This window comes from Ambystoma mexicanum, chromosome 6q (genome assembly GCF_040938575.1).
Source record: "Ambystoma mexicanum isolate Mex_15411 chromosome 6q, UKY_AmexF1_1, whole genome shotgun sequence".
Classification (NCBI taxonomy): domain Eukaryota; kingdom Metazoa; phylum Chordata; class Amphibia; order Caudata; family Ambystomatidae; genus Ambystoma; species Ambystoma mexicanum.
The window spans coordinates 37,172,689-37,198,783 of NC_090937.1; the positions used below are offsets into that span (position 1 = coordinate 37,172,689).

At 46.6% G+C, this 26,095-nt stretch overlaps 1 protein-coding gene across 15 annotated transcripts in view; it reads right to left on the reverse strand.

The window, feature by feature from the left end:
* Window positions 1-26,095, reverse strand: part of MAPK10 (mitogen-activated protein kinase 10) — a 928,972-nt gene that overhangs the window by 494,700 nt on the left and 408,177 nt on the right. For all 15 annotated transcript variants that reach the window (XM_069630429.1, XM_069630427.1, XM_069630418.1 and 12 more), the window contains exon 4: window positions 12,869-13,038. In XM_069630429.1, the coding sequence (XP_069486530.1) occupies window positions 12,869-13,038 (170 nt within the window). The remainder of the gene's footprint in view (window positions 1-12,868; window positions 13,039-26,095) is intronic.

The window sequence follows — 26,095 nt, forward strand, 5'->3', positions numbered from 1 at the left end:
ACATTTTAATATTGCTCATGTTTTATGCAAGCATTTCATGTATATATATATTCATATACATACATTAAGGGCAGTTTGTCCATAATGGCCATCAGAGCAACGAACTGCCAGTGCCCACACAAATTCTGGGTGAGCAACACCAGCCCAGTGTAAACAATGAGTGATCCCACAGCTGCTTGCTACAGCTGAGGGAGCACTCCTAGGGTGACTTTAACTGTCAATAGGAATAATGGTTTCCTGTAGTCAGTTTGGGTTCCCCAACATGTATAAACAATCAGCCATGCAATGTCGGGGGAGCTTTCCTTCTCCATCCTTAGATGGCCCATTATGGGTGCAGGCTCGTGAATTGCAGTTCTTAGTGTGCATGGAGGTGCTTCTGTGCCTCATAGCGGATTCAGACGGCCTGGGAAGTTAAGCAGGCAGCGCTTTAGCTCCTCTGCACATGTGCAGGAACGAGGAAGCACTCTAAGGTTCCTATTCTTGCCAGCAGAGCCACAGGGTCTTCAATGAGGTGTTGTGAGGGTGAGGAGGGGAGTCCGGACCCCGGCTGAAGGTAAGAAAAAAAAACAAGTATTACTGTTTGTGCGTATGTATGCGTGTGTGAAAGAGTGAGTGTATTTTGTATGAGTAGGTGGGCATTTGGATGTGTGAATGCATGGTGTAATGATGTATGTGTGAAGGAACACGTGTACGCTGTGTGAATGTGTGTGTGAATAAGGGAGTGAATCATGAGTGAATGTGTGTATGAATAAGCAAGTAAATGTTGTTTGAATATGTCTGTGCTTGCGTTTTTTGCATTGTGCCAGGCACTGGTCACAGATTTGGGCAGGGAGTGTGGGAAGCTATACTTACTGGGGCATGCCATTTCTTTTACTGCATAACTATAAAAAATAAACTGGATAAATTATATTACAGGACTAGACTGGTATATTTTGGTGCAGCCAGTCTGGCTGTACATTCTTACTGTGTCATGGCATTTTATTATCCAGCATAAATGGTAAAGCAAACATGTAAAGTGTTTTAAGTGGCTATATTGGCATACCTAGGAACAGCCAGTCTGGCTATTTTTTCTTGCTGTGCCATGGCGGTATTTACTGGACATCAAGGGTAAAGCAAGCATGATAAGTGTTATTATGTTTCTAGACTGACCCACACTGGTGCAGCCAGTTCAGGTATGCTTTCTTAATTATGTTATTTTTCTGTTTTTTGTTTGTTCATTTGTAATGCACCGGAGCCCACGCGCATCAGGGCGCAGAAAAGTAAAGAGTGAGAGAAAGAAGTGCCAGGGGACAATGGGGAATCAGATCGGGGGATGGATTACTCAAAAAGGATCGTTTTCAACCCTTTCCTTATGTTGGCATGACTTTTTAATGGCAAAGCTAACAGGAGTATGTTCTTATGTGGGGATTTATTTATTTTTAATTTTTGTAAAGCGCTGCACGTCCATGGGCCTCAGAGCGCACAAAAAACAATCAGGCTAAGCAGCGGTAGTCAGGGGAAGAAGCTAAGTTTCCGGTCAGGCAGGAGATCAAGGGGAGGGAGGGAACAGAGTTCAACCTTTATTGCCATATATGGGATACTGGCACATATTGGCAGACCCAGCTTTGACATGTTTTCTTATAGTATCATTACGTCCACTATGTTTAAAGCAAACAGGAGTATGGTTTCATATAGGAATATTGGAAATATATGGGGACAGCCAGCATGACAATGTTTTTTATAATGGCATATGTTTCAAGCTGACTTTTCAACCCACCTTTTCACAGAAAGTGTGCTGTATAATGCACTATTTTAACCCATTATTCAAAAAATGTTTTCAGGAGACATACCTCCCTGAACACCCCTTGTTTGGTTCAGGTTCCTTCGCTAAGCTTGGTCGCTTCACATATTTGTGGGAAATATTTACCAACTCCGTCACTGCATACATGCATTCACGTTTGGAGCATGGTGGAGTGGGGAATGAGTGATAGCTATATGTAGTTTTCAGGGCAATTTCTCTATATTTGAACTGGTTTGTAGAAGGCCTGATGCACATGGAAAGCCTTAACCCTAACCTACTCCCAAACTGATAAAAAGTGCAGAGTGATAAACAAAGAAGAGTGATTAACAGCGTACAGTGATAAACAATGGTGAGTGATAAACAGTGGAGAGAACACAAGGCAAACATCACATGAACTCTGACCTTTAAACTCATCAGCAGATAGGTCACCTTATTCTACCATTATTCTACCTTCTGAATGGAGGCTTAGGGCTAACCGAGACAGAGTAAGGCCAGGATCATTTCCTCAAAAGGAACCAACCAATATTTGCAGCTCATTGGTTGAAATGTTCAGTGACCATGACAATTAGCTAGTCATTTTTAAGGGTGCAACCCAGTCCTCTAGCCCCAGCCCAAAAAGGTCCTCCTCATCCTCCACTGCTTCAGATCAGATGAACTCCTTTCAGCACCACAAGAATGATATACATGTGTTTTCTCCTTCCAACAGAAGAGCACTAGAAATAGACGAAGGTTGAACAAACCCTGCTACCCTTCTCAGGCCTGCCAGGTCAGTGGGACATGTTAGTACAAATAGTGGATAATGGCAACAGCTTGTCCTCCCTCCAAGCACACCCATTTTTAACCCCTTGATGACCTTAATATGTTGGAGGTGTATCTCCATAAAAGTTCTCAAAAAATGTTGGCGAGTCTCAAACCGCCTGATATTTGGACAGTTCAGAAGACTCTCAAACTAATTTGACCTGCACTACTTGGGAGGCATATATGCAAAAGAATCCTAACTTGAATGCTGGTTAGCACACCTACAGATACAGTATTGACCCTTTAAGAGTCCTTAGGACACCTATTCACATGTCCTAATATCCATTGGGAAACATTGAGGTCCTCCTACTTAAAGGTATTAATATTTTGGGGCACAACCATGCATTAATCACAGTCCAGTAAAATCAGGAAGTAATGTCATCAAGACACCTATTTTCTTATGCAGGTGTTCTGTGCACCACAGGCTGCCTTGTGACCACTTAAAGCACTTGCCACGCATGGGCAGTGTCCTGGTAGACGTCTTGCCTTGTGTTAATTGGCAGACATAATTTTCTGGTCAGACTAGAGGTTACGAGGTTACGTCCCCTTAAGTTTGAAAGAAACAGAACAGTGAAGTGTCCTCCAACTGTTGAAGCCTCACCCCTTGGCCCGGTATTGGCTGGTTCTCCTATGGTCTGCATTGATTACCCTGCACGAAATAATTGTGTACACTTGGACATAGTATCAGGAATGGCACTCTGTCAAGAGTGGCACAGGGTACCCAGGTAGATTTTGGGTGGCTGTGCCGAAGTAAGGTAGCAGATAAGCACACACAGCAGGGAGTTAAACAAGAAAGAAGAGTAGGAAACTGTAGCTGTGAGCCAAAAGGGGCAAAAGATACAAAGGTACAAACAAACTGGATTCCCTCTTGGGGTGTATGCTGAAATGGGAAAGAGTGTTCCACGAACCTTAGGAAACTCCAGCCTTCTGCAAAGATTGCTATAACAGAGGCCCACGCTGTATGCTCATGGCTGGGAACAACAGCAGTGGGTGTCTGTAACACTGAAAACGCGACAAGGGAAGGGGCAGAGGTTACCTGCCGGAAACCAACAGGCAAGCTCTGTACAAAGGGATTACATAAGACACATGAGAAGACAAGAACACATATATATAGCGAAAAGGAAGTCAATGAGCAATCTAGCAGAAGGAAATGAAGGAAAGGCAGTTAGACTGAAGTAGATAACCAAAGGTGGAGTACAGAGGACTCAAGGAAGAGAACAAAGGAGCAGCAGTCAGGAAAACAGAAGGGCTGCAAAGTAGGAAGCAGGTCTGCAGTCAAGAGTGGGACTAGGTGCAGGCAAACTGTAGTGGACTGCGGAGGACTGTAGTAGGCTGCAAGGCAGGGAGTCCAGAAGAAACAGGACAGAGAGAGATTAGTAGGAGGCGACAGACGGAGCCCAAAAGATTAGGGCCGCGAGGTAGGGAGCCCAGAGGAGCAGGGCTGTAGGCAGCTAAAAGTAAACAAGCTGTACTGCAGAGGAGTGTAGCAAGCCGCAAGGCAGGGAGTCCAGAGGGCATGGGCTGTAGGCAGCGGAGGGAGCAGGCTGCAAGGAAGGAGCCCAGAGGACAAGGGCTGTAGGCAGCGAAGAGGTGCAGGCTGCAAGGTAGGGAGCCCAGAGGACAAGGGCTGTAGGCAGCGAAGAGGTGCAGGCTGCAAGGTAGGGAGCCCAGAGGACAAGGGCTTGGAGACAGCAGAGGGTTACAGGCTGTAGGGCAGTGAGCCCAGAGGACAAGGACTGTAGGCAGCCGGAGTGAGGCAGGCTGCAGGGCAGGAAGCCCAGAGGACAAGGACTGTAGGCAGCCAGAGTGAGGCAGGCTGCAAGGCAAGGAGCCCAGAAGAGCAGGGCAGCAAGGAGTGAGCCCAGAGGAGCAGGGCCGCTGGCTGTAGAGGGCTGCAGGGGACTGTAGTAGGCTGCAAGGCAGGAAGCCCAGAGGACAAGGGCTGTAGGTAGAAGGCAGCGGAGCGTGATCGGCTGCAAGGCAGGGAGCCCGGAAAGGGCACTGGATCAAAACAGGATAAAGCAGCAACAGGAACAGCATACAAAGTAGCGGGTCAAGGCAAACAGGAGCGGGGAGATCTCAAGATGCAAGACACTGTGCTCCTGCAGGCAGCTGCTTATATACAGCCCTGTTCTGAGGCAGGCTAATTGACAGCACCTGGGGCAGCACACCTGATGACAATCTGCCTCCTCCCTCTCTGGTCCTGAGCAGGTGGAAGCAGCACTGGCCACTAGGGCTTCTGGGGATTGTGGTCCCAATAACGATGAATGAGAATAGCCAGGAATTGAGGATTGTAGCCAGGTGCATTATGGTAAATGTAGTTAATTGAATAAAATAAGAAAGAACCAAAGTTGAGCAAATGGAAATAAAAAAACAAGGCGTGAAAAGGAGTTGTTCAAGGAGTATTAGGAGGATAAATGAGTACCAAGTAGTCCATGATGGTTGCCCATGCGTGTGCCAGCGGCGCGGGCATGACACATAGGTCCATTGCCAGTGCGAACAGCAAGAGGAAACTTGGGCCCTCTCCTAACCGCAACATATGTTGCCATGAGCCGTTAACGCCGGCTCAGTTTGGAGAAAAAGGGGCTTTCTGAGGCCTTGCAACCCCAAGGAGGGAATATAGTAAATATACTTCTCACTCTCCAGGCCTCCAATGGTCACCCTTTTGAGGTTCAGGCAAGATCTGCAGGCCATGTGTATAGTTCTAAAAACTGAAACCAAAATATGCAATTAGATGGACAATATGCTGTGTTATGTTAAGGAAAAGGGGTGAAAGTCCAAAACGGGAGAACGTCAAAAACCAATGAACGCCACTCACTGATGCCTGCCCGACCTTCCATGTAAGAATGTAGACAAAGTAAGGCTTCAGTTTTAACTTAACCGTCATGATAGCCTTTCTGCAGGTGGTGGTCCAGTCAAGCCAGAAGAGTGCCCACATCCAACTTCAAATCCGTAGAGACCATCTTTAACTGTTTCCCTCGTCTGACTCAAACACATCCTCCACTGCCCAATGTCCACCTACCATGTATTATGCACTGCCAGGGATACAGGACTGCCTCACACACTTCACGTCCCATTATCCCAACTGTTCCACTTCCATTGCTGCCCCAAACAACGACCAGTGTGTAAACGTGGCTGGCATGCAAGCCCAACTGTCCTGTGCTCACACCTGCTCCTCTTGATACGCTATCGTTAACCTCTCTGCTTTCTCATATTTTTCATTGCCCTTGATTGGTCTGCATCCTTTGCTTCGGCGACCCTACTAATCTCAAAATCATGCCACACACAACACACTACCGTGCACCAGTCTAAGTACACTGTGAAGGACCTGCCCAGACGGCTGAGCTATGGCTTCAACAGAACCTTTCCCCGAATCATGCCAGACTATGGTTCTACTCAAAGCTTCGTGTGGACAATCCAAATTAGGTACATAGGCCTCGTGCCCCTTGTCAAATTCCAATGTGCCAATGCAAAGTTTTACCAAGTTGTGTTGATAAAATAGTAATTTAAATTTCTCAGAATTTACTGTGGGGTTGGCCAGAGGTGATGAGGGAAAGGTGCTCAGTGGGCCAATGGCATGTGGAGGCATGGGTGGTGAGGCTCACGGCCTGCTATGATATGACATGATATGATATGATATTTTATTAATATGGTGCCCATACACAAGGGTTTCAGGGCGCAACGAGACAAGGGAGGGGTACAAGGGAAGAAAAAAACAACGATCATACTAGGCACAGTGGCATTGAGAACACACAAGTGCAGCGGAGAGGGAGGGGAGAAAGTGCAATGGGCAGGGGAGGAGTGGAAAGTGCTGAACACGTGCAAAAATAACAATAAAAGGTAATGCGGACATCAGGTGGAGAGTGCAATAATTAAGGGCAGACCAAGGGTGTCTAGTGCAGGTAAGGGGACTGTAGGGTTGCAGATACAGATCCAAGTGTAAGGGTTGCCAGGAGGCAGTGCGGGTATGGAGATGGGTGTGCAAGGACCTGGGCCTGAATACAGAGGATAGCCAGGAGCCCAGTTCAGAAAGAGACAGAGATCAGCAGGGGAGAGGAAGAGAGAAGGCAGAGGCAAAGAGGAAGGTCTTGGGGTGCTTCCGGAACCGAAGATGGTTCTCCTCGAGTTTCAAAGAGGCAGGGAGGCTGTTCCAGAGTGAGGCCCTGGCCGAAGAAAGAGATCTACCACCAACTCGTTGCTTGGAGAAGCGACTGACCCTGAGGGTGTTGGAGGTAGAGGAGCAAAGAGCTCGAGTAGGAAGGTATTCCCAGAGGGAGAGTTGAAGGTATTGTAGACCCAGGCCCCAGAAGGCCTTGTGGACAATGCAGAGGTGCTCGAACTTAATCCTTGCAGCCACTGGGAGCCAATGAAGAGATTTCAGGGCAGGAGAGGCACGATCCCTGGGCTTGAGGCCAAGGACAAGTCTCGCAGTCCTGTTCTGGATAAGTTGCAGAGGGGAGGAGAGTAGAGGCAGGCAGATTTAGAAAGAAGCTGTTGCAGTAGTCCAGCCTAGAGAGAACCAGCGCTCTAGAGGCAGTGAGTGTCTGGGAAAAGGATAGGAAAGGAAGAATACCCCTGAAGAGGTGAAGTTGGTGGTTTGAGTTTTTCGAGACGTCCGAGATGTGTGGAGAAAAGGATGCCGTGGAGGGACATTGTTGTGTGAAGCAAGGAAGCACCAGGGTAGATGGGTATTGACAGATATTGTAATATGTAGTAATTAACTGAACTAGTTGAAATTGCATGAGAATATGAGTCAATCAGATTGTGATCATGGGTGCACCGCGCACTTAGACAATCTAATCAGAAAGACAAATCAGCATGGTCTTTGATATTATTTACCACCGTTCCAGTTCTCGGACTGCGGCCGCCGCGTGGTGATGTCACTTGTTTACATGTGATGTCACCACGCGGGCATACCTACACGTCACAAATTCCCCATAGTAACAAGGAGAAGCCACACACACACAAATCGCCATTACTCGAGGAACGCTTCGGCTCTGGCAGCTCGTAAAGAGAGAGGTGAGTCTCCTTAGTACCTAGCAGGTGTTCATTTAAGAAAGTGATGTCAGAAAAATACATCTGCCACACACGGCTGCCCACTTACATGCTGTGTGTTGTCAAATATGTGCAGATCCCACATTTAACACAGCGGCAGCAGAGAGAGAGAGACACCATCTGCACGGACATTAATACTTTACCTACACAGCACTAGCTCGGCCCGAAGTGACGCTTTACCAACAGAGGTGAGCAGACCAGTTAAGGGGAATTATACATCAATAATCTTAAGTGGAGTTAGGGAAGTATATTAGAAAATGCTTTTTATCATTTTATTGTGCAGAATTTGAAGAGAGAGTGGGACCAGTAGAACCGATAGATTATATGAACATATTTACGACTGCTGCCAGATAAGGAAGAATTACCCTAAAGGTGAGCTGACCTTAATATGCCCACATTTAATTATTGATTTTCTAATGAGAATGACAATGGAAGATCTTGATAGATACAATACATTACCTACCACACAGATCCTGTGACCCAGCAGGCCTCGAATCTTGAATGCGACAGAAGACGCGCCAGTAGTAAAGCGCTAGTCTGACCCAGTGAAACATGAAGTTCTACAGCCATCGAACAGGTAGGAAGATAGAATATGGACACTACTTTAGTTGATTCAAACTATGCATTGAAGCCTATAACGGTACGTACACCATCGTTAATCTTGCAGACTACTTCATGAATATGAATAATTGACCTCAAATCAACCTAGCCTCTACCAAATACTCCAGCAAGGGACCATGACTCTATTAAGAGAAAGCATTTTCACTAATACGAAATTTCTCTACTATCTCTTTAATTAGAAAATCATAACAGATTATGAATATTTTCTAAGCTTTAATTGTTGCTCCTGAAGAAGGGAACTAGAGTCCCGAAATGCGTTGAGCTCAATTTGTTGTATTTTTTGTCATTCTTTGTACTTTGTACCGTACCAAAAAGACAGTGGACAAGAGGTATTGATCATTGCAGAAATGTATGAGGCTACAACTTACATTGTTTGTTTACAGTTTGTTGATTTATGAAATTCATGTAAATTGAAAAATTCTTATTTTGTAAACATGGATGCAATATAATTCAGAATAAAATTTAAGTGACAATCCTGATGTGACTTACTTCAATATATATAGAACAAGTGGGGGGCCCAATCACTAAGCATTTGATTTTCTAAAGTACTTGATGTTTTACTCATAAAAATGATCAACTAATGATTGTTTGTCGTTTGACAAAACCTTTCAGTGTGCAGGGGAGGCAAGTGTTCCACAGCCCCGTGACACCGTTTCCTCTTGTTCTTCAGACTGTTGCAACCTAGTGTCAGTCTAGTAGCAGTACACTCCCCTGCACCCCACTATCATCCATGAATTCAGGAAAGACCTATAGATTACATTTGGTGTGCTCCTGTGTCACCTTCGTTCTTTGTTACATAGACCTCCTTCCAAACATTCTGACTTGAGTAGCAAACAACCTAAAAAGCATCACACAAACATATGTCTGCAGCTGTGTGAAGGCAGAAAGGAGCTTGGGCTCAATTGCCCAAACTAACAAACGGCAATGAAGCACACAATCTGTACAGTTTATTGATACTAGTGCCACTATATCAACATTCCAAGTTACTTGTATGTGCTTCTTTCTCTTCACAACACAAATATTTGTTTTCCTTTTTAGTTGTGCAATTCCAAGTGCTAATAGTCTTCTATCTCTCAGGAGGGATCATTATCGGTTAGGCCCTTGACAAAGTATCTCCACCAGCTTTGCCTCAAGCAATCATTTAGGGTGGGCCATTACGCCGGATAATGACCCCTCTTGGCCTTCAACGCCTAGTTGTGTTTGGTCAGTAGGTCCAGTCACTAGGTTATATTATCAATTTGCCTGATCGGTGTAGACCTTGTGTATTAACCGGGGGAATGAACGGATTTATTCCAAACCACATTTAACTCATCTTTGTGGAATAGTGTTTTTTTGAAATGCAGAAATGTTCCTAAAACTGCAAATGACTCGGAAGATTGTCGAACAAATTCAACACACAATGTCAGGAAGCACGCGGGAAAGGATTCAATGGGAATCATTATTCTCAGCATCTGAGGCTGATTAGGAATGGGATCTTCAATCCCAACACAGACCAGGGTGTGCTCTTAGGATCCCCTGTTTAGGGAATAAGATGCAAGAAAAGTGATTGCTGCCCTGACGCAAATAGCGATAAGTGCAAAAGGAAGGTGCGGGGTGATGTTGCTACATCCTAATACAAAAGTCAAACACGCAAGTCCCGGTGCAAGAACCACATTGCCAACCCCTAGTTGTAAGTAAACTGGGCTATATTGGACACTGAAGTGGGGTGTGAGTTTTTTTTAATGTAAGGCCTCCAATACTTTGTGGATGACTGTATGCTGTATGGTGCTTGGAGGAAAAGTAAATGTAATGATTGCTCCTAAAAATAGTGAATTTATGAAAGCCTTGTACGCGAGTGCAAAACAGATATAATAACATCACCATTCAAGCATCAGAAGATGCACAGCTGGCCATGAGAGCTCGATTTGATTACTGATTTTGGTTGCTGGGTAATAAGATATTATAAACATTACAGTGGCTACATTTGGGAAAAAAAACATTTCTCATTTAGGGAAAGAAATACATAATCTAGCTTCTTAGAAAGGTATGCATACAAAAAATAATATTAAAGCCCCTTGCTCGGGAGGCCATGGAGAGGAGGTGGAGCAGGAGACTAAACTAAAAGGCATTTAAGAGACCTTGGAACACAGAAATATCGTTTCCCCACTGAATCTACTGGATGGGATTCCAAAAGTGGACATTGCTAAGGGACCAGATGGAAAGGGCACCGATTATAGGTAGGCATATGGGCAATGCCTAAAAGTGTCTTGCTGTAGGGCACGCGGTCCATCAAGTTTATTGATATCCAATTGATGGAATCAGAGCAGTTTTCTAATGGTAAAATAGAAAGGAAAAATATGCACTGTTCCAAGTCATGAGTCAACGAAAGCAAATACAAACATTCTGTTGTGTCCCCAAAACACCATGATAAGTAACATCCCTTATGAACCCCTAGTATCATTTCTAAAGCCCCCGCTAATAACAGGTCCCAGCACAAACTCATTCAATCTCACTTGAAAGCACTCACAGAGAAGGTGCTTCCTATGAAGTGATCCTAGTTCCCAGTGCACTCACCTGCCATGTAATGACACCCTCGCCTGTAACAGCAACTGAACTTTTTCCCCCAGCCTTATGGGTAAGTAAATACCTTCCCTCTCCTGCTCTATGGACGTGAGTTAGTGCTACCCTCTAAACTATTTATAAAATCTCTGTTTACTCCTTGAGAGCCCAGGCTACACCAGGTATTAGGACAAGTTATAACAAGTCATTCTGATTTACTCCTGACGTAAACCGGGAGGGAGCCTTACTATTTGATTAAGAATTTAGTTTGTGAATCTCTGGCTTAGGAGCAGTGGCTGGGTGTCATGCTCTCATAGGGCAGGTGCACTCTTCTTCCCATCTTCTGCAGGTACATTTTTAGCAGTTACTCCGGAGTCAGTCTGAGTTACTCAAACTAACCTCTTTGTGAATCAAAGCCGTCTATGGGTTTAGGTCAGTAGTAACTTCTTTGCTTATCGGTTCCTATGTATATAAATCGCATTTAGATTCACTGTATTCAACTGTGTTTTTGTAGCTAGCCTGAAAACAGGGAATGCATTCGGCTATTGAGGACCAGTCTTGGAGACCCCTGTTGGACAGGGTAATACACCCCCCCCCTTCCTTCTCTGTAAAGAACACAAACCCATCTTCCGAACATATAGATGGAGTATGTATGGCACGAGTTCAGGGATCCCTGGGAGGCTGGAAATAAGAGAGACCCTTTAAATATGTTTCAGGGGAGCTCCACTTCCTAGGAAGGGGTGACACAACACATTATCCTCCTCAGGTATACATATAGAATTAGTAGTAGTAAACATTAAGTACAAAGCTCTACTACTCAAACCTGTTTCAAGGCAATAGTGACAATCCAATCACAAACAATTATGGACAAATGATACATTAAAAGCATATAAATCAAAAGGCAGCACTATCAAAGGGGTTGGTCAAAGAATAAATAGTAGCAGTTCCAAGGACTTTTAGAATTGAACCTAAGACGTTAAAAGGTTCTTCAACAAAGTGCCCACACGTCTACATGATCTAATAATGTGAGCGGGGATGTTCCACAAGCCACATAGCACACTACTGGCTCTTCGTTTTTTTTTTTTTTTAGATGGTTCTGCATGAAGCTCAATCATGTTTTTATTACTACACACACTCTTCAAAACATGCAGGTAGAAAGGCACCTTGGCTTTATTTCATACCCCATACTGAGAAAATAGATGTAGTAGATTGGGATGCACAGATCCTTTGAGGGTACATTTGCTTGGCAGGCCTGGATGGACAGATCCTTTGTGGGTACATTTGCTTGGCAGGTCTGGATGGAAAGATCCTTTGAGGGTACATTTGCTTGGCAGGTCTGGGTGTACAGATCCTATGAGGGTGCATTTGCTTGGCTGGTCGGGATGGACAGAATCTTTGAGGGTACATTTGCTTGGCAGGTGTGGATGGACAGATCCTTTGTGGGTACATTTGGTACATTTGCTTGGCAGGTTGGTATAGAGCGATCCATTTAGGGTACATGGGCTTCTTAGATCAGGATGAATAGATGCTTTGAGGGTACATGGGAATAGGAGATTGGGATGTACGTGCTAAGACGTACATGCCTTGGCTTCTGTGTTTCGCTGTGGACGTTTTCTGTTTGCGTACTGTGTGTAACGGCCACACTATCCCACAACACAACAGGGATGTTCAGCTTCCTTTGGATATGAATGATATGCTATCATAATGGAAAAGTTAGGCTGATAATTATAGCACATTGGAGTACCACGTCTCTGTTGTTTATAAACAGGAATTGACTGTATGGTGCATCAGCCAATGTTACTATTCTCGGAAATCACAATAGATCAAAACATTGAATTAAAAATAAATATATAATGTCAGCTATGTGCATCGTACACTCCAAGCAAATTATACAACATGTCAAAGAGAATGCTTCTGTAAAATTCCGAATATCCTGAAATGTCTTAAATGATCTGGCAGTTAGTTATTCCACACCTTAACTATGCAGGAGAAATTAACTTATCCTGTGGAGCTCGGGTGAAGCAGAGGCAAACATTCAATTAGTGCTCATGTCCGTAGAAAGTAAAACACACTCACCAAACTATACCCTGAGCGCCCGAGCCAATAGGCTTCAGGTTCTGGTAGCGCTTGAGGACTGTGAAGGTCGAATCGCCTACTTCCACGCTGTAGAACTGGTTGTCAACTTTGCTTTTGCTCATGTTGTAATGTCTGGCGATATATGACACATCCACTTGTTTCCCGAATCCCTGTAAACATGAAGACATGGAAAGACACAGACTCAGCGTGGCAATGAAAAAGTGCACACGGTATCAGAAAGTAGCTCTTTTAAATGCTCAGTGCAATTCAGCAGACCTAGAAAGGAACACATGCACGTACACAACCTGAGCTAGAAAGGAACACATGTGCGTACACTACCTGAGCTAGAAAGGAACACATGTGCGTACACTACCTGAGCTAGAAAGGAACACATGCACGTACACAACCTGAGCTAGAAAGGAACACATGGGCGTACACTACCTGAGCTAGAAAGGAACACATGCGCGTACACAACCTGAGCTAGAAAGGAACACATGGGCGTACACTACCTGAGCTAGAAAGGAACACATGCGCGTACACAACCTGAGCTAGAAAGGAACACATGGGCGTACACTACCTGAGCTAGAAAGGAACACATGCGCGTACACAACCTGAGCTAGAAAGGAACACATGAGCGTACACTACCTGAGCTAGAAAGGAACACATGCACGTACACTACCTGAGCTAGAAAGGAACACATGCGCGTACACAACCTGAGCTAGAAAGGAACACATGGGTGTACACAACCTGAGCAAGAAAGGAACACATGGGCGTACACTACCTGAGCTAGAAAGGAACACATGCGCGTACACAACCTGAGCTAGAAAGGAACACATGCGCGTACACAACCTGAGCTAGAAAGGAACACATGGGCATACACTACCTGAGCTAGAAAGGAACACATGCGCGTACACAACCTGAGCTAGAAAGGGACACATGGGCGTACACTACCTGAGCTAGAAAGGAACACATGCGCGTACACTACCTGAGAGATCTCAATGGAAAGAAAGATACCTAGATGAGGGCTGCTTAATGCTTGGCATTACTATGGAAACACGCATTTCCACCCTTTTACAGCCACCCAAACCCCATCCCGAGCCATTTTAAGCCCTTACCCAACTACCCTTCATATATTTATTTAATCTTTTTTTATGGTTTTCTCTCTTTTTATCCGCTCTGTTATGTACCACTCTGTTTTGTTTGCAATAAAATGACTGGATGCCATTCAAAACTACTGAGCCATGTAATGTGGGTATGTAAATTAGGTATAATGCATGCTTTTAGCGACAGAAATATGTCTTTGTCTTATAGGGCAGCGTTGTCTTACGCATAGCGTTATCAACCAAAAACAGACAGCATAACGTATAAAGGCAAGCAGTAAAGCATTTCTTTCTATGTTACTCAGCAAAGATAATACAAAAAACGGTTTGTTAATTTGTGCCTTACGGCAATTATTTTGCGATAAGGGCATAATTGATTGGAATTACTGCCAAACGTGTTTACTGTTACAGCCACTCAGTCCCACAGATTTACTGCAGGATATAAGTGGCACTATGGCAGTAGTACTGGATACAATTGGTGATATTGCTGGAGTCTATAGGCCGCCATAGGGATTGCATCGGATTGACTGCAAGTGGGACTCATGATGCAGTAAATCCAGCAATTTATGGATGTAAAACTAAGGATATTCCACTACCTAGAAACAGGTGTTAAATCCTCCACTTCACCTCCAATCTCAGAATTCAGCAGTGGGGTAAAAAGAGCGGTAATTACATTACCACCGAAACCAGTGGCTGTATTGGAATTCCTGTCAAGCATTTAATGTGCTGCTGAACTTGTAATGAGGTCCAATATGGATTGCAACAAAATCTGTTTGATCCAATCCATGTTATCTAAGCGGGAAAATGGGTGATAAATGAATGTACTCACTTTTAGTACTGGTGCAAACGTTAGATAATCTGACTCCCTAAATTGTGTGTTTGGTGATTCTGCTGTATGAGCACACAGTCCTGATTGGTAAGTTGGGTTATTACAGTCACACAGAGCATTTTAAAATGTTGGATTGTGTGCAGAGTGGCATGCAGTATACCGAACAGTTAAATGCGTGTTTCTCACTTTATCAACCTCAGACAGATGAAGGGCTGAGTCAACATGATTAGAACTCAGGTTTTCTACACAATGCATTGCGTCCCATGCCATGCATCCTGCATATTCACCAATATCCAATAGTTCCCTTCAGTGTTCTCTAGAAAGGTGCGTGTAAGTTAATACTAATTATATCTTGCATGAAATCTATTCATCTAATTGGCAACTGGTTTGTGCATGACACCGAAAACGGGTCTAATATGAGAACAATACCATCTGTGCCCAACATCTGTGCCTCTTTTCACGCCTAGATTCAGAGCTGTGCACCATCGGGCCTCAGGCTACCCCATTTGAGTGTGCCCGGGTCCTGCCGCATGCCCAGGAAGCTCCCAGTGCCACCCCATCATCCTCTCCAACATTACAGGATCACACATATTACATAGATAGTCCATGTGATCGGACTACTCATGTCCAAGAGCAGCAAAGCTGGAATGACCCTTTGAGCCAGAAAGCTGTGCCCCTTTTCCCTCCTGGGGCGGATGCTGCCACGTGAACAACTGGGACTCAGGCTACCCAATCTGTCTGGAAACCAGCTCCTGCAGTATCCCTGGGATGCTGCGCAGCTTGTCTCATCATCCCCTCCCCATTGGAGGATGCAACCTACATGACCAGGCCTCACTTCATCTTTGCCTTTCCGTTCAGAGCGGTCCCATCTTGGTGGCCCACAAAGGGCAGTCGGGAATCGTCCTTCTTGTTTTCCTATCTGCTTATTTGTCCTCTCTTGCCCACTGCCAGACTCCATGCAGCTTCAAACCTTGGCACATCCTACCGGCAGCAACAACAACCAGTGAGTACTCTTCATCAGGTGCACATCTGATTCACGCCGCGGATCAAGGTTTACCTTTACTGGGAGACCTTGCTGATTCCACCCATCCTATCATAGCCATGGTCAAGCATGATACATTGAACATGACCCACTGCAATTCAGTGGCTCCCAACAGCAATTAAAATACTCTCACCCGGAAGCCTAAATGTATTGGTTGGCCTGAAAATGCAATGTTTCTGTTGCAACCCCTATGTGTGACAACCATGCCTACGATTCCTCTCGTTTTACCTCATTTTGGACTTTCCCACCTGTTATCCTATTTCCTCCTTACTAACAAGCCTCTTGTCAGGATCCGGAAAGCTGTCTTTGGACTGCGCTACTAACATCCCTGGACCTGCTCCCTCCTTGGCCATACCTTCCTCTCCATTTCCCGCTACCTTGTTGGAATACACAATGAAGCCCCGGGCATAGCTACTACCATGCCCTGACCAGCTATCCTTCTCCTTATGCTGCTCTCTGAGCTCAGTTACTTTTGTCACCATACCTGCTCCCTCCTACTCATCCTCCTCTACATTTCTCCCCTGTTGTCACAAACTGGAAAGTGGCTTTGGTCTTTCCTATGTGCGTCCCCTTATCGGCTTTCTCTTCCTTACTCTCGTCTTTCTTTCTCCCCCGTTTTTTTAAGACCAGAAAAACAGCCCTGGATCACTAGTAACATCCCCTGATATGCCCCCTCTTCCTACTTACCCTCCTATTATTTCCCCCACCTCATATCAGGACCCAGAAAGTAGACCCAGGGGTCAGTTACTTAGATCCCCTAATCTGCCCTCTCCTCCTACTTACACTCCTCTCACTTGTCCACGCCCCTTTTTCAGGATCTGGAAAACAGCCTCGGGCTCAGTTACTGGTATGGCCTAGCCTGCTCCCTTGTCGTTTTTACCCTCCCCCGTCATAATTTTTGTAACAAATTATATGCAGGATCTGTCAAATATGTTGCGTGCATAGTGGCAAACGTTCATAGACGCAACCGCATTTCCCCAATTCTTAGGAAGCTTCGTCGGATCCCTATCGGTATCAGAATTATGTTTAAATTCTTTGCATTTGCTCGCTAAACGCTTTATAGAGTAGCTCTTTACTAATAAAAGGAACTCTTTTCATGGAGTATAATTCTTAGCCTGCAACCATCCATAAAGCAGCAAAGAGTGTTATCCCGAGGTTCCAGAGAAGTAGGGATTTTGGAAGATCTAGTCTGGTACAGGCTGCAAAACTCTGGAATAGTGTACTAGTGAAAATTCATGAAACGTCTTACCTACTCCTTTTTAGGATTAAAACCTCGTATTCAAGTAATGTTTAAACTTTTAAAACCGGCCTGGTCCTACTAAATCTGTTCATTGTTCCGAATCTACGCATTGTGATAGCCTTGGGTAGCCCTTCGAACATTCATTGACTAGAATAGAGAGATCATTTCTACGGACTCCTGTACTTGCTAAGAAGCTCCATGAATACCTTTCTTCCATTCCAACCGCTCTATGAAGCTATTTTACTTCTACAATTTAGCGTGTTATAAAATACCTAAATAAATGAACAAATACAATAACTGATCTTTGACAGGCACAATCACATTTTCACTTTGCTCTTTTATGTTTTGAACTGAAATACTTGTAATATTTGGGTTTTGTGTGTTATCTTTTTATAAACAGTAACATATTCATGCATTCTCTTGGCATGGGCATGTCATTGGAGCGGCCATTTTGTTCACAATCGAGTCCAGTGTGACATGATCTATTGTTGAAATGAAAATTATAAAGTGTAATAAGGTTTACCGTTGAACCATGCACCATTTTCAAAAGTATAGATTCTCTGGGCTTGGGCACTGCTTTATGCTGCTACAGCAAGGTGCAAAATGGGTGCACCAACTGGTTTACTTTGGGGCCAGATTTGATATGTCATATGTGTAAGGTTTAGCTGTCAACCCTTGGAGCTCTTCAGCTGGTGGCGCCCAGGGTAGCTGCCTAAAATAGCCCTATTGTATCAGCGGCAGTCTTATAGGTTAGTTTATTGACCATCTTTCCTTAATTCTGAAAAACTGCGTTATCCGTCCAATCAACAGATTTTCAGAACAAGTGTTATGAATGGCGTATTTCAGTAATGATCTTCATGTTTCATAAAACCTGTGAAGATTAATATACTGAAAAATGCCTTTGACCTGACAAGGTGGGCTCCTGCAGAGCTCGGCTGCTGCCGAGGGAACGGCATGTGAAGGATGGTGACTGACCCGGGGCGCTCAGTCCTTCCGTTTGCTTTCACTCACAGATGCGCGCACACCTGATCTCGCTGCAGTTCAAGGACCGGGGTCGAGCGCGGGAAGGGACTGAGACGGCATATCACTTCCTTGACAGGGTGGAAATAACCTGAGGGTGAAAACATCTCCGAGACGGCATGTCCTGTCCGTTTCCCAGGTGACAGGTACTCTGTACCCATTCACAGTAATATTCCTCCACAGAACTAAGAAGCTCTCTTGGACTGCAGCGCATGGCCTTGGCCCATCGCCTGAAACTGTCTGCCATTCATTCGGAGAATGGGACTAATTTTGCTTTATTTCAACTATAGTACATTGTGAAGTGGGGGAGAGCCAAAAATAGCCAAGTGTTGTCTGTCCTACTTTACACCACACTCCTTTTAGCTCTGCCCATTACACTTTGAGATGCTCTCTAAATTCAGTTTACCTACGCACCCCATTTGTGGAAAAATAAAACGACGGCTACCTCAGTAACATGAAGTCTCATAGTTGTGTCCACAAACATTTGCCCAATATGCGTCTAAGGTTGGGTAAACAATGAAACAAACGTATCAACACTTGCCACAATGCGTATTTTTATTTGTAGTATGAACGTAATATGGATTGATCTTTTGGTCTTACAGTTAATTGGAACTAACCGTTTTGACATTTTGAAACCATGATGCTGTCGGATTGTTAGTTAGGGCTATGTAGCCCGCCCACATCGTTGTGTGGGCAGACCGCCGTTGCGGTCTTAGTTCCCGGCAAGGGAAGTGACGTTGGGCTAGGGAGGGGGAGGGACAGGAAAGGGGGCAGTGTAACTTGAACGGGGAATAAAGGAAGGCGCATTGTTCCCCGGCTCCTCCCGTGTGACTTATTACGCGGTTCGGGGACCCGCGTAAAACCCCCACATTTGGCGATGAGGGGTACGCCGTACCCACTCGCAACCCAGGGACCCCGCGCATCGGAGCAACGCCGCCACTCAGGAGTACCGCAGAGGTCTGCGGTCGAGCGGCGTGGCGCGTCAGCGCACCTCCCATATCCTGCTGAGAGGCTGCGAACACAAGCGGCCGCAGCAAGCGGAGCCGCGGGGAGAGGCCACAAACACGAGCGGCCGCAGCAAGTGGAGCCGCGGGGGAGAGGTCGCGGCTGCGCTTGCAAGGGAGCACGCGTGCCAGGGGGCAAGTTGCCAGGGTCCTGCCCCCCCCTCCAGGTCGCGGCTGCGCCTGCAAGGGAGCACGCGTGCCAGGGGGCAAGCTGCCAGGGTCCTGCCCCCCCTCCCCCACTTCAACCAGCGATCGGGAGGCCCTGAGGAGGGCCCCAAGGCCCAAACTAAAAGGTCAAGCACACGCACCAGTCCGTGAGGGACACAACGGCAAGCCAGAGCCAGAAAAGAGGCCGCACATTGCCACACGGCGCCACCGTCTCAGCGAACATGTCGGGCCCAGCAAGCCCCGTAGCCTCCTCGTCAGATGGATCCGGAGCAGCGAACAATGGCAATCAACAGGCACCAGCTTCAGGTACCGCCGCCCACAACTTACCACTACCGGGCCCCTTTGATGTGAGAGACACATCTAACCTAGGCCCCAGATGGGTCATATGGCTCAGGGATTTCAAATTCTACACGGGGGCAATAGGTCTGACAGACAATGCAATGCTAAAAAACACCCTCTTCATGACAGTAGGCCCCGCTGTCAGGGACATCGCAGGCGAACTGATGAACGTAGACACGGTCACCTATGCGGAACTACATGGGAAGCTATCAGAATACAGAAAAGGACTGAGCGCCCCGGGTCACGCCCCATACAAATATTGACTATGAGCGCCACGTCTTCCACACTACGCGACAGGAGAAAGGAGAGTCCCTCGACAATTTTGTGATGCGCCTACGCATCAAGCTAAAATACTGTGAGTTCCACAAGTACTCCAACGACGAGGCGCTAAGATCTCAAGTCATAGCTGGCTGCATCTCACAGCCATTCAGGAAACAGCTTCTCCAGAAACAAAGGTCCCTGGAGGAGATCCTTGCACTGGCCAGGATGGAAGCAGCAGTTGAGTCGCAACTCGACAGTCTAGGCAAAGTCACCATTCAACACCCGCCACCGACTGCTGAGACCATCAACAAGCTATACACGGCGCCCTCACCGAGTGGGAAAGGAACGGACGCCACGTGCTACAGATGCGGATTCAAGTATCCGCACGCGGGCGACTGCCCTGCAATTGGACAAAAGTGCGCCGCATGTGGCGGTATGGACCACTACAGAGCCGTATGCAAAAATCCACCGGGACAGGGACCCAGCAGAATGAGACAACAAGAGAGAAGGAGAAGCTCGAGACATAGCCCACCAGCAGGCAGAGGAGATGAAGACCAGCCGGGACCCAGGAGAGAAGAAAAACCACGAAGGAGCGCCTACACCAGAGACGACAGAAGGCCTTCGGACGGTTCGAGGCGTTCGCAAAGAAGAAGGTTCGTCCGATACATTGAGATGAGATCCCCATCAGGCAGTGAATCCCAGTCATCAGAGGATGATCAACAAAAAAAAGGGTATGTGTGGGCTCTCAACAACGCCACAGCCGCCCAGCACAGCCCAACGCTCCAGCTTCAAGTCAACAACACACCGTTAGAATTCCTCATAGACACGGGGGCAACTGTTAACATAATAAGCGAACAGGCGTATAACTCACTCCCCAGCCCCCCAAAGATTCGGAAGGCGTCAGTGGACATATACCCCTACGGCGCCACGACCCCGCTGCCATGCAAAGGAACAATATCAGCATGGTGCGTGCATAAATCGCATGCCGCAAAAATCACGCTACACATCCTGAAGACGGAAGCCAACAGCGGGTGCATTCTCAGTTTCAAGACTGCCGTCGAGATGGGTTTGGTGCACATCCTGTATCAGCTAATGGCCCATAAATACTTTGCCAGACCGGATGCCATCGAGCAAACATTCCCCAACCTATTCAAAGGCCTAGGAAAACTAAAGCACCGCAAGGTACAGCTGCACATATACCCAAAAATACCACCCGTCGCCCAGCACTATAGGGGCATTCCGATAAATATACAACACCAGGTTGAAGAGGAGCTGGACAAACTAATCAAACTCAACGTCATCGAACCGGTCTCAGGACCCACTCCATGGGTGTCCCCCATCGTTCCCGTCGTATCCTCTGCAGCAGAAATTTTCCAGGAGGAAATACACAGAGTCATCAGGCACGTGCCCAACTGCCTAAATTACTCCGACGACGTCCTCGTATTTGGAAAGACCCAAGAAGAGCACGACACTGCTCTCCACAGAGTGTGCGCTGCACTACAAGAGGCAGGACTAACGCTCAACAAAGCCAAATGCGAGTTCGGTAAAGGCTCCCTACGATTTTTCGGCCACATATATTCTCCGACAAAGTGATGCGACCAGACCCGGAGAAAGTGGCGGCACTCAACTCAGCCGCACCCCCGACGAACACGACGGAACTTCGTTCCTTCTTAGGACTGGCCAGCTACTGCTCCAGATACCTAAAGGACTACGCAACCATCAGTAACCCGCTGCGCCTCCTAACGCGCAAGGATCAACCTTACACTTGGTCCACGGACTGTCAGAAGGCATTCGAGGCGATACGGGATGCCATTTCCAAGGCAGAGGACATGGCGTACTATGACGCCAAAAGGCACAGCGAGGTGATAGTGGACGCCAGCCCCGTGGGTCTGGGCGCCATACTAACGCAAGTTGACCCGCTGGAACCGGCAAACATATATGTGGTCGCATACGCCAGCAGGAGCTTAACCCCGACAGAACAAGCCTACTCCCAAGCGGAAAAGGAGAGCCTGGCGGTGGTGTGGGCATGCAAATATTTTCATCTGTTTGTGTATGGCAAGGAATTCACCATCATCACCGACCACCAGGCACTGATCACTATATATGGAGACCCCAAATCACGGATGCCGCCCAGAATAGCCAGATGGGGCCTACGACTGCAGGACTACAAACTCGTCATCAAGCACCGGCCTGGAAAAGAAGACAATCCAGCGGATTATCTATCACGCCACTCGACCGGCCCGGCCACACCACACCCATCCATCGCTGACGAATATCTTAACTACGTAGTCCATCACTTACAACCACTACCAGTCGGGTGGGCAGACATCATTGCACACTCGGAACAAGATCCGGCTCTACGCATCGTGCGACATTGCATACAAGAGGATAGAAGGGCGCACATGCGTCAACAGGCACAGCACGAGTCGGAAGAGGTCCGAGCAGACGTCAAACTGATAGACCAGGTCCGGGACGAACTCTCCATCGTCGACAATCAAGTAATACTCAAAGGGTGCAAAGTGCTCCTCCCGAAATCGCTACGCACCAGAACGATCCAAGTAGCACACGAAAGTCACCGGGGAGTGGTGGCCACCAAGAGACTACTGAGGGAAAAAGTGTGGTTCCCCAAACTGGACTCGATGGTTGAGGAAATCATAGGGCAATGCACAACGTGCGCACAGGTAGCACCGCCTCCGCACCCAAACCCACTCCACATGTCGCCACTACCGAGAAATGTATGGGAAGAACTGGCGGTGGACTTCTTTGGACCCCTAAGAAATGGCACATATGTGCTAGTGCTAATAGATGAACACTCCCGATTCCCGGACGCACAGATCGTGGACAGCACAGCAGCAACCAGCGTTATTCCGGCACTAGACCGCATGCTGTCCACATATGGAATACCCAGGATCATAAAATCTGATAATGGAGCGCCATTCATGAGCACAGACTTCGAAAACTTCGCAAAGTATATGGGCTTCCAGCATCGGAAGATAACTCCGCGTTGGCCTCAGGCCAATGGAATGGTCGAGAGGTTCATGGCCAACATCAAGAGAACCCTGCAAATAGCGACCATCCTCCACAAACCTTTTGAGCAAGCACTGTATCAGTTTCTCAGGGACTATCGCCACACTCCCCACAGCACCACGGGCGTCTGCCCCGCTGACCTGATGTTCCGCAGGCCAGTACAGACACGACTGCCAGAAGACGCCCGCGCCGCTGAAGCCACGCCTCTGGAACAAGAGGCCAAAAACAAGGATGACATCGCCAAAGCCAAAATGAAGGACGCGGCGGATCACAAAAGAAAGGCACAGGAGTCGAACGTGGAACTGGGAGACCAAGTGTGGCTGCGGCAACCGAAACAGTGCAAGGAGGATGCCACGTTTGCACCGGAACCGCTGAGGGTCACGCAAAAGAAAGGCACGATGATTACGGCCCAGAGGACTGACCAGTCCTCCGTCACAAGAAACGTATCGCTTTCTAAACATGTAAAGAAGACACGCGCACAGTGGCAAAATGGTTAGCCACTTTTTTGGTAGCGTCTCCTGCAAAAACAATTGCATGCAGTTGGCGGTCCTCGATACTTTTAAACAGGGCGCCGGATTTACAAAAGCGTTTACAATAGCGCAACCCCATTGAAAAACGCGGTGTTAATCAGGCCCAAGATGATGCGGCATAAACGTTGCAGCGCAAAGTGAATGTTAAGCAGTCCTGTTGCACTTTACAACGATGCGATACTGGCATGGCAAGCCTGCCATGAAGCACAAACCTTCCCCTCATATTTCCTGGCCGGCCCTAATGTAAGGAAGTGTCTAGTTCCTCTTAAAACACAGGAATGGGGACTATAATCTGCACCCGCTTAGAGTCTCTCCTCATGCCTCTGAACGCCTATCCTTGGATCCTTGAGGGCCGTGACCAAAACGTTATGTTATGTTATATGACATTTGTATAGTGCCTACTGCAATTCTTATGGCCTTGAAGCGCTGTGAGGTACATGTGCCTGTGCAAAGTGATGTTATATTTCTTGTCACCCATGATGGAGTTGTTGATGGCAAAAAAAAAGATGTTGTTAATGATGCCATAGGTAATGTTAATTAAGAATCGTATCATAATGTCGCCACGATTGTGGCAACATTACTACAACTGCGACAGAGCGTGGAACAAAAATGCTGACCCCCATTACTGCGCCCAAGCAGATGGGGGTTGCGGGGGTTTCCCCTGCTTACCTTTACGGTAAGTGGGAGATAAGATATTAAAAAGAGGACCCTGTGGCATCAGCACAGCCCCATGTAAGCGGGAGGAGCTGACGCTGCAGGGGTACAAGGATGTTGGTGGCACACACAGGAGTGCGCTGCAGGAAAGGTAAGTGGGAGTGAGGAATTGCGGGCCGGGGCAGTCGCAGGCAGGCAGAAGTGATCTATCTGATCACTGCACTGCGCCGTAATTGCAGTCAACATTTTTGTCAGCTCAATTACGGGCAGCGCAGTGATCACATAGATTTGTTAATTGTAATGTCACATATGGTATTATAAATGTTATAATTAAGATAGCAACGTTGCATAGGTATGTTAACTGAGAGAATTTTGACTTGGTGAGAGTTTTCGATAGGGCTTGTGTACCATGTCACAAATGTTTTTAATGAAATTTCCTTTTTTGGTTTAAAACCCCTTGAGAAGTTCCAGTCCTGTTTCTATGTTCATGCCCTCTGCTCACAAACTTAGTTGAGCGGAAGCTCGTCAGCTCTGTTTAAAACACTCGGTTTGGAGCAGCCTCGATCCCACGTCACTTGGAATGCCAGAGAACATTTTCCAGCCTTGTACTGCTGTCTCCGATTATTGAAAAGGTGAGTGGTTTGCTCGTGTGCACTATGTTTACTGTAGCCCTCTGCATTCACTTTGTTAACGCAGACACATTAACCTAACTACGTTTGCCTCTGGCACTAGCCGTTTGGAATTTTGCCATTAGTACCAACACAGTTCGACCGCTTTGTCCTCGAGGCTGAACACTGGGTACTTCAGCCTTTCGGTCGAGTATTATTTGCCTCTATGCCTCTACACTGAACAACCTACCAACATCACGAAGAAGGACAAACCCCACCAGATACAACAAGCACACAACTGAAGCAATAACACCATACATTACCAAAGCAAGAAGAACCCCCAACCCACAACCATGTCCCCTGGAAGACAAACCAGACGAAAACAAAAACCCTAGACTAAACCTAGAAGAACTACTCGAGAACACCGACAACCTGAAACCTGCTCCTGAACAAGATCAGAAAACGACCCTAACAAAAAAAGGCAAACCAAGCTTCACCTCTAAACTCCACTGCAATCTAATAAATGCAAGATCCATGTCAAAACACTCTACAGAGATCTTCGACCTACTCGACGACAACGGCATCGACATCCTCTTCATCACAGAAACTTGGCTGGACGACAACTACAAAATTACACTCCAAAGCTGCCTTCCAGCAAACCTTAAATGCCTTCAAATAAACAGGAAAAACAAAAAAGGAGGAGGCATCGCAATAGCATTTAAAGAGCAGCTGAAAATAAGAACAGACGAACCACTCAACATCCCCAACTGCGAGTCGATGGTCATACACCTAACAGCTAGCCCAAAAACCAACATCACATTCATCCTGGTGTACAGACCCCCAACTTATGATGCATCCTTCGTCGATAACTTCATAGAAGCCATAACCAACATAGCCATCAACCACGAACACCTAATCATACTGGGGGACTTCAACATCTGGTTCGAAGACAGTCATGCCAACTCCCAAAACTCACTGATTGAACAACTCGCCACCATGAAACTACGACAACTAGTAAAAGGGGCAACTCACTCGGCAGGACACACCTTGGACGCAATATTCGCAGAGGAAAAACTCATCACCATGGCACCGCCGATACAAATACTGTGGAGTGACCACCTCATCATCCCATTCGTAATCACTCTGCCTACTCAAGTCTACATCCAACCTCCCAAACTCACAGCCACCACAAAAAGAAACTGGAAAGACGTCAAAAAGGCAACCTATTCGAACAACTGGAGTTAACCAAGCCCTCAACAACAGAACTAGAGCTAGCTGACCTAGACGGGAAAGCTGAGATACTACACAAATGGATTGCAGATACAATTGACAAGATGGCCCCAGAAAAACCATTCACACCATCAAAAAAGAGAGCAATAGCAAAATGGTTTACCCCACTACTAAG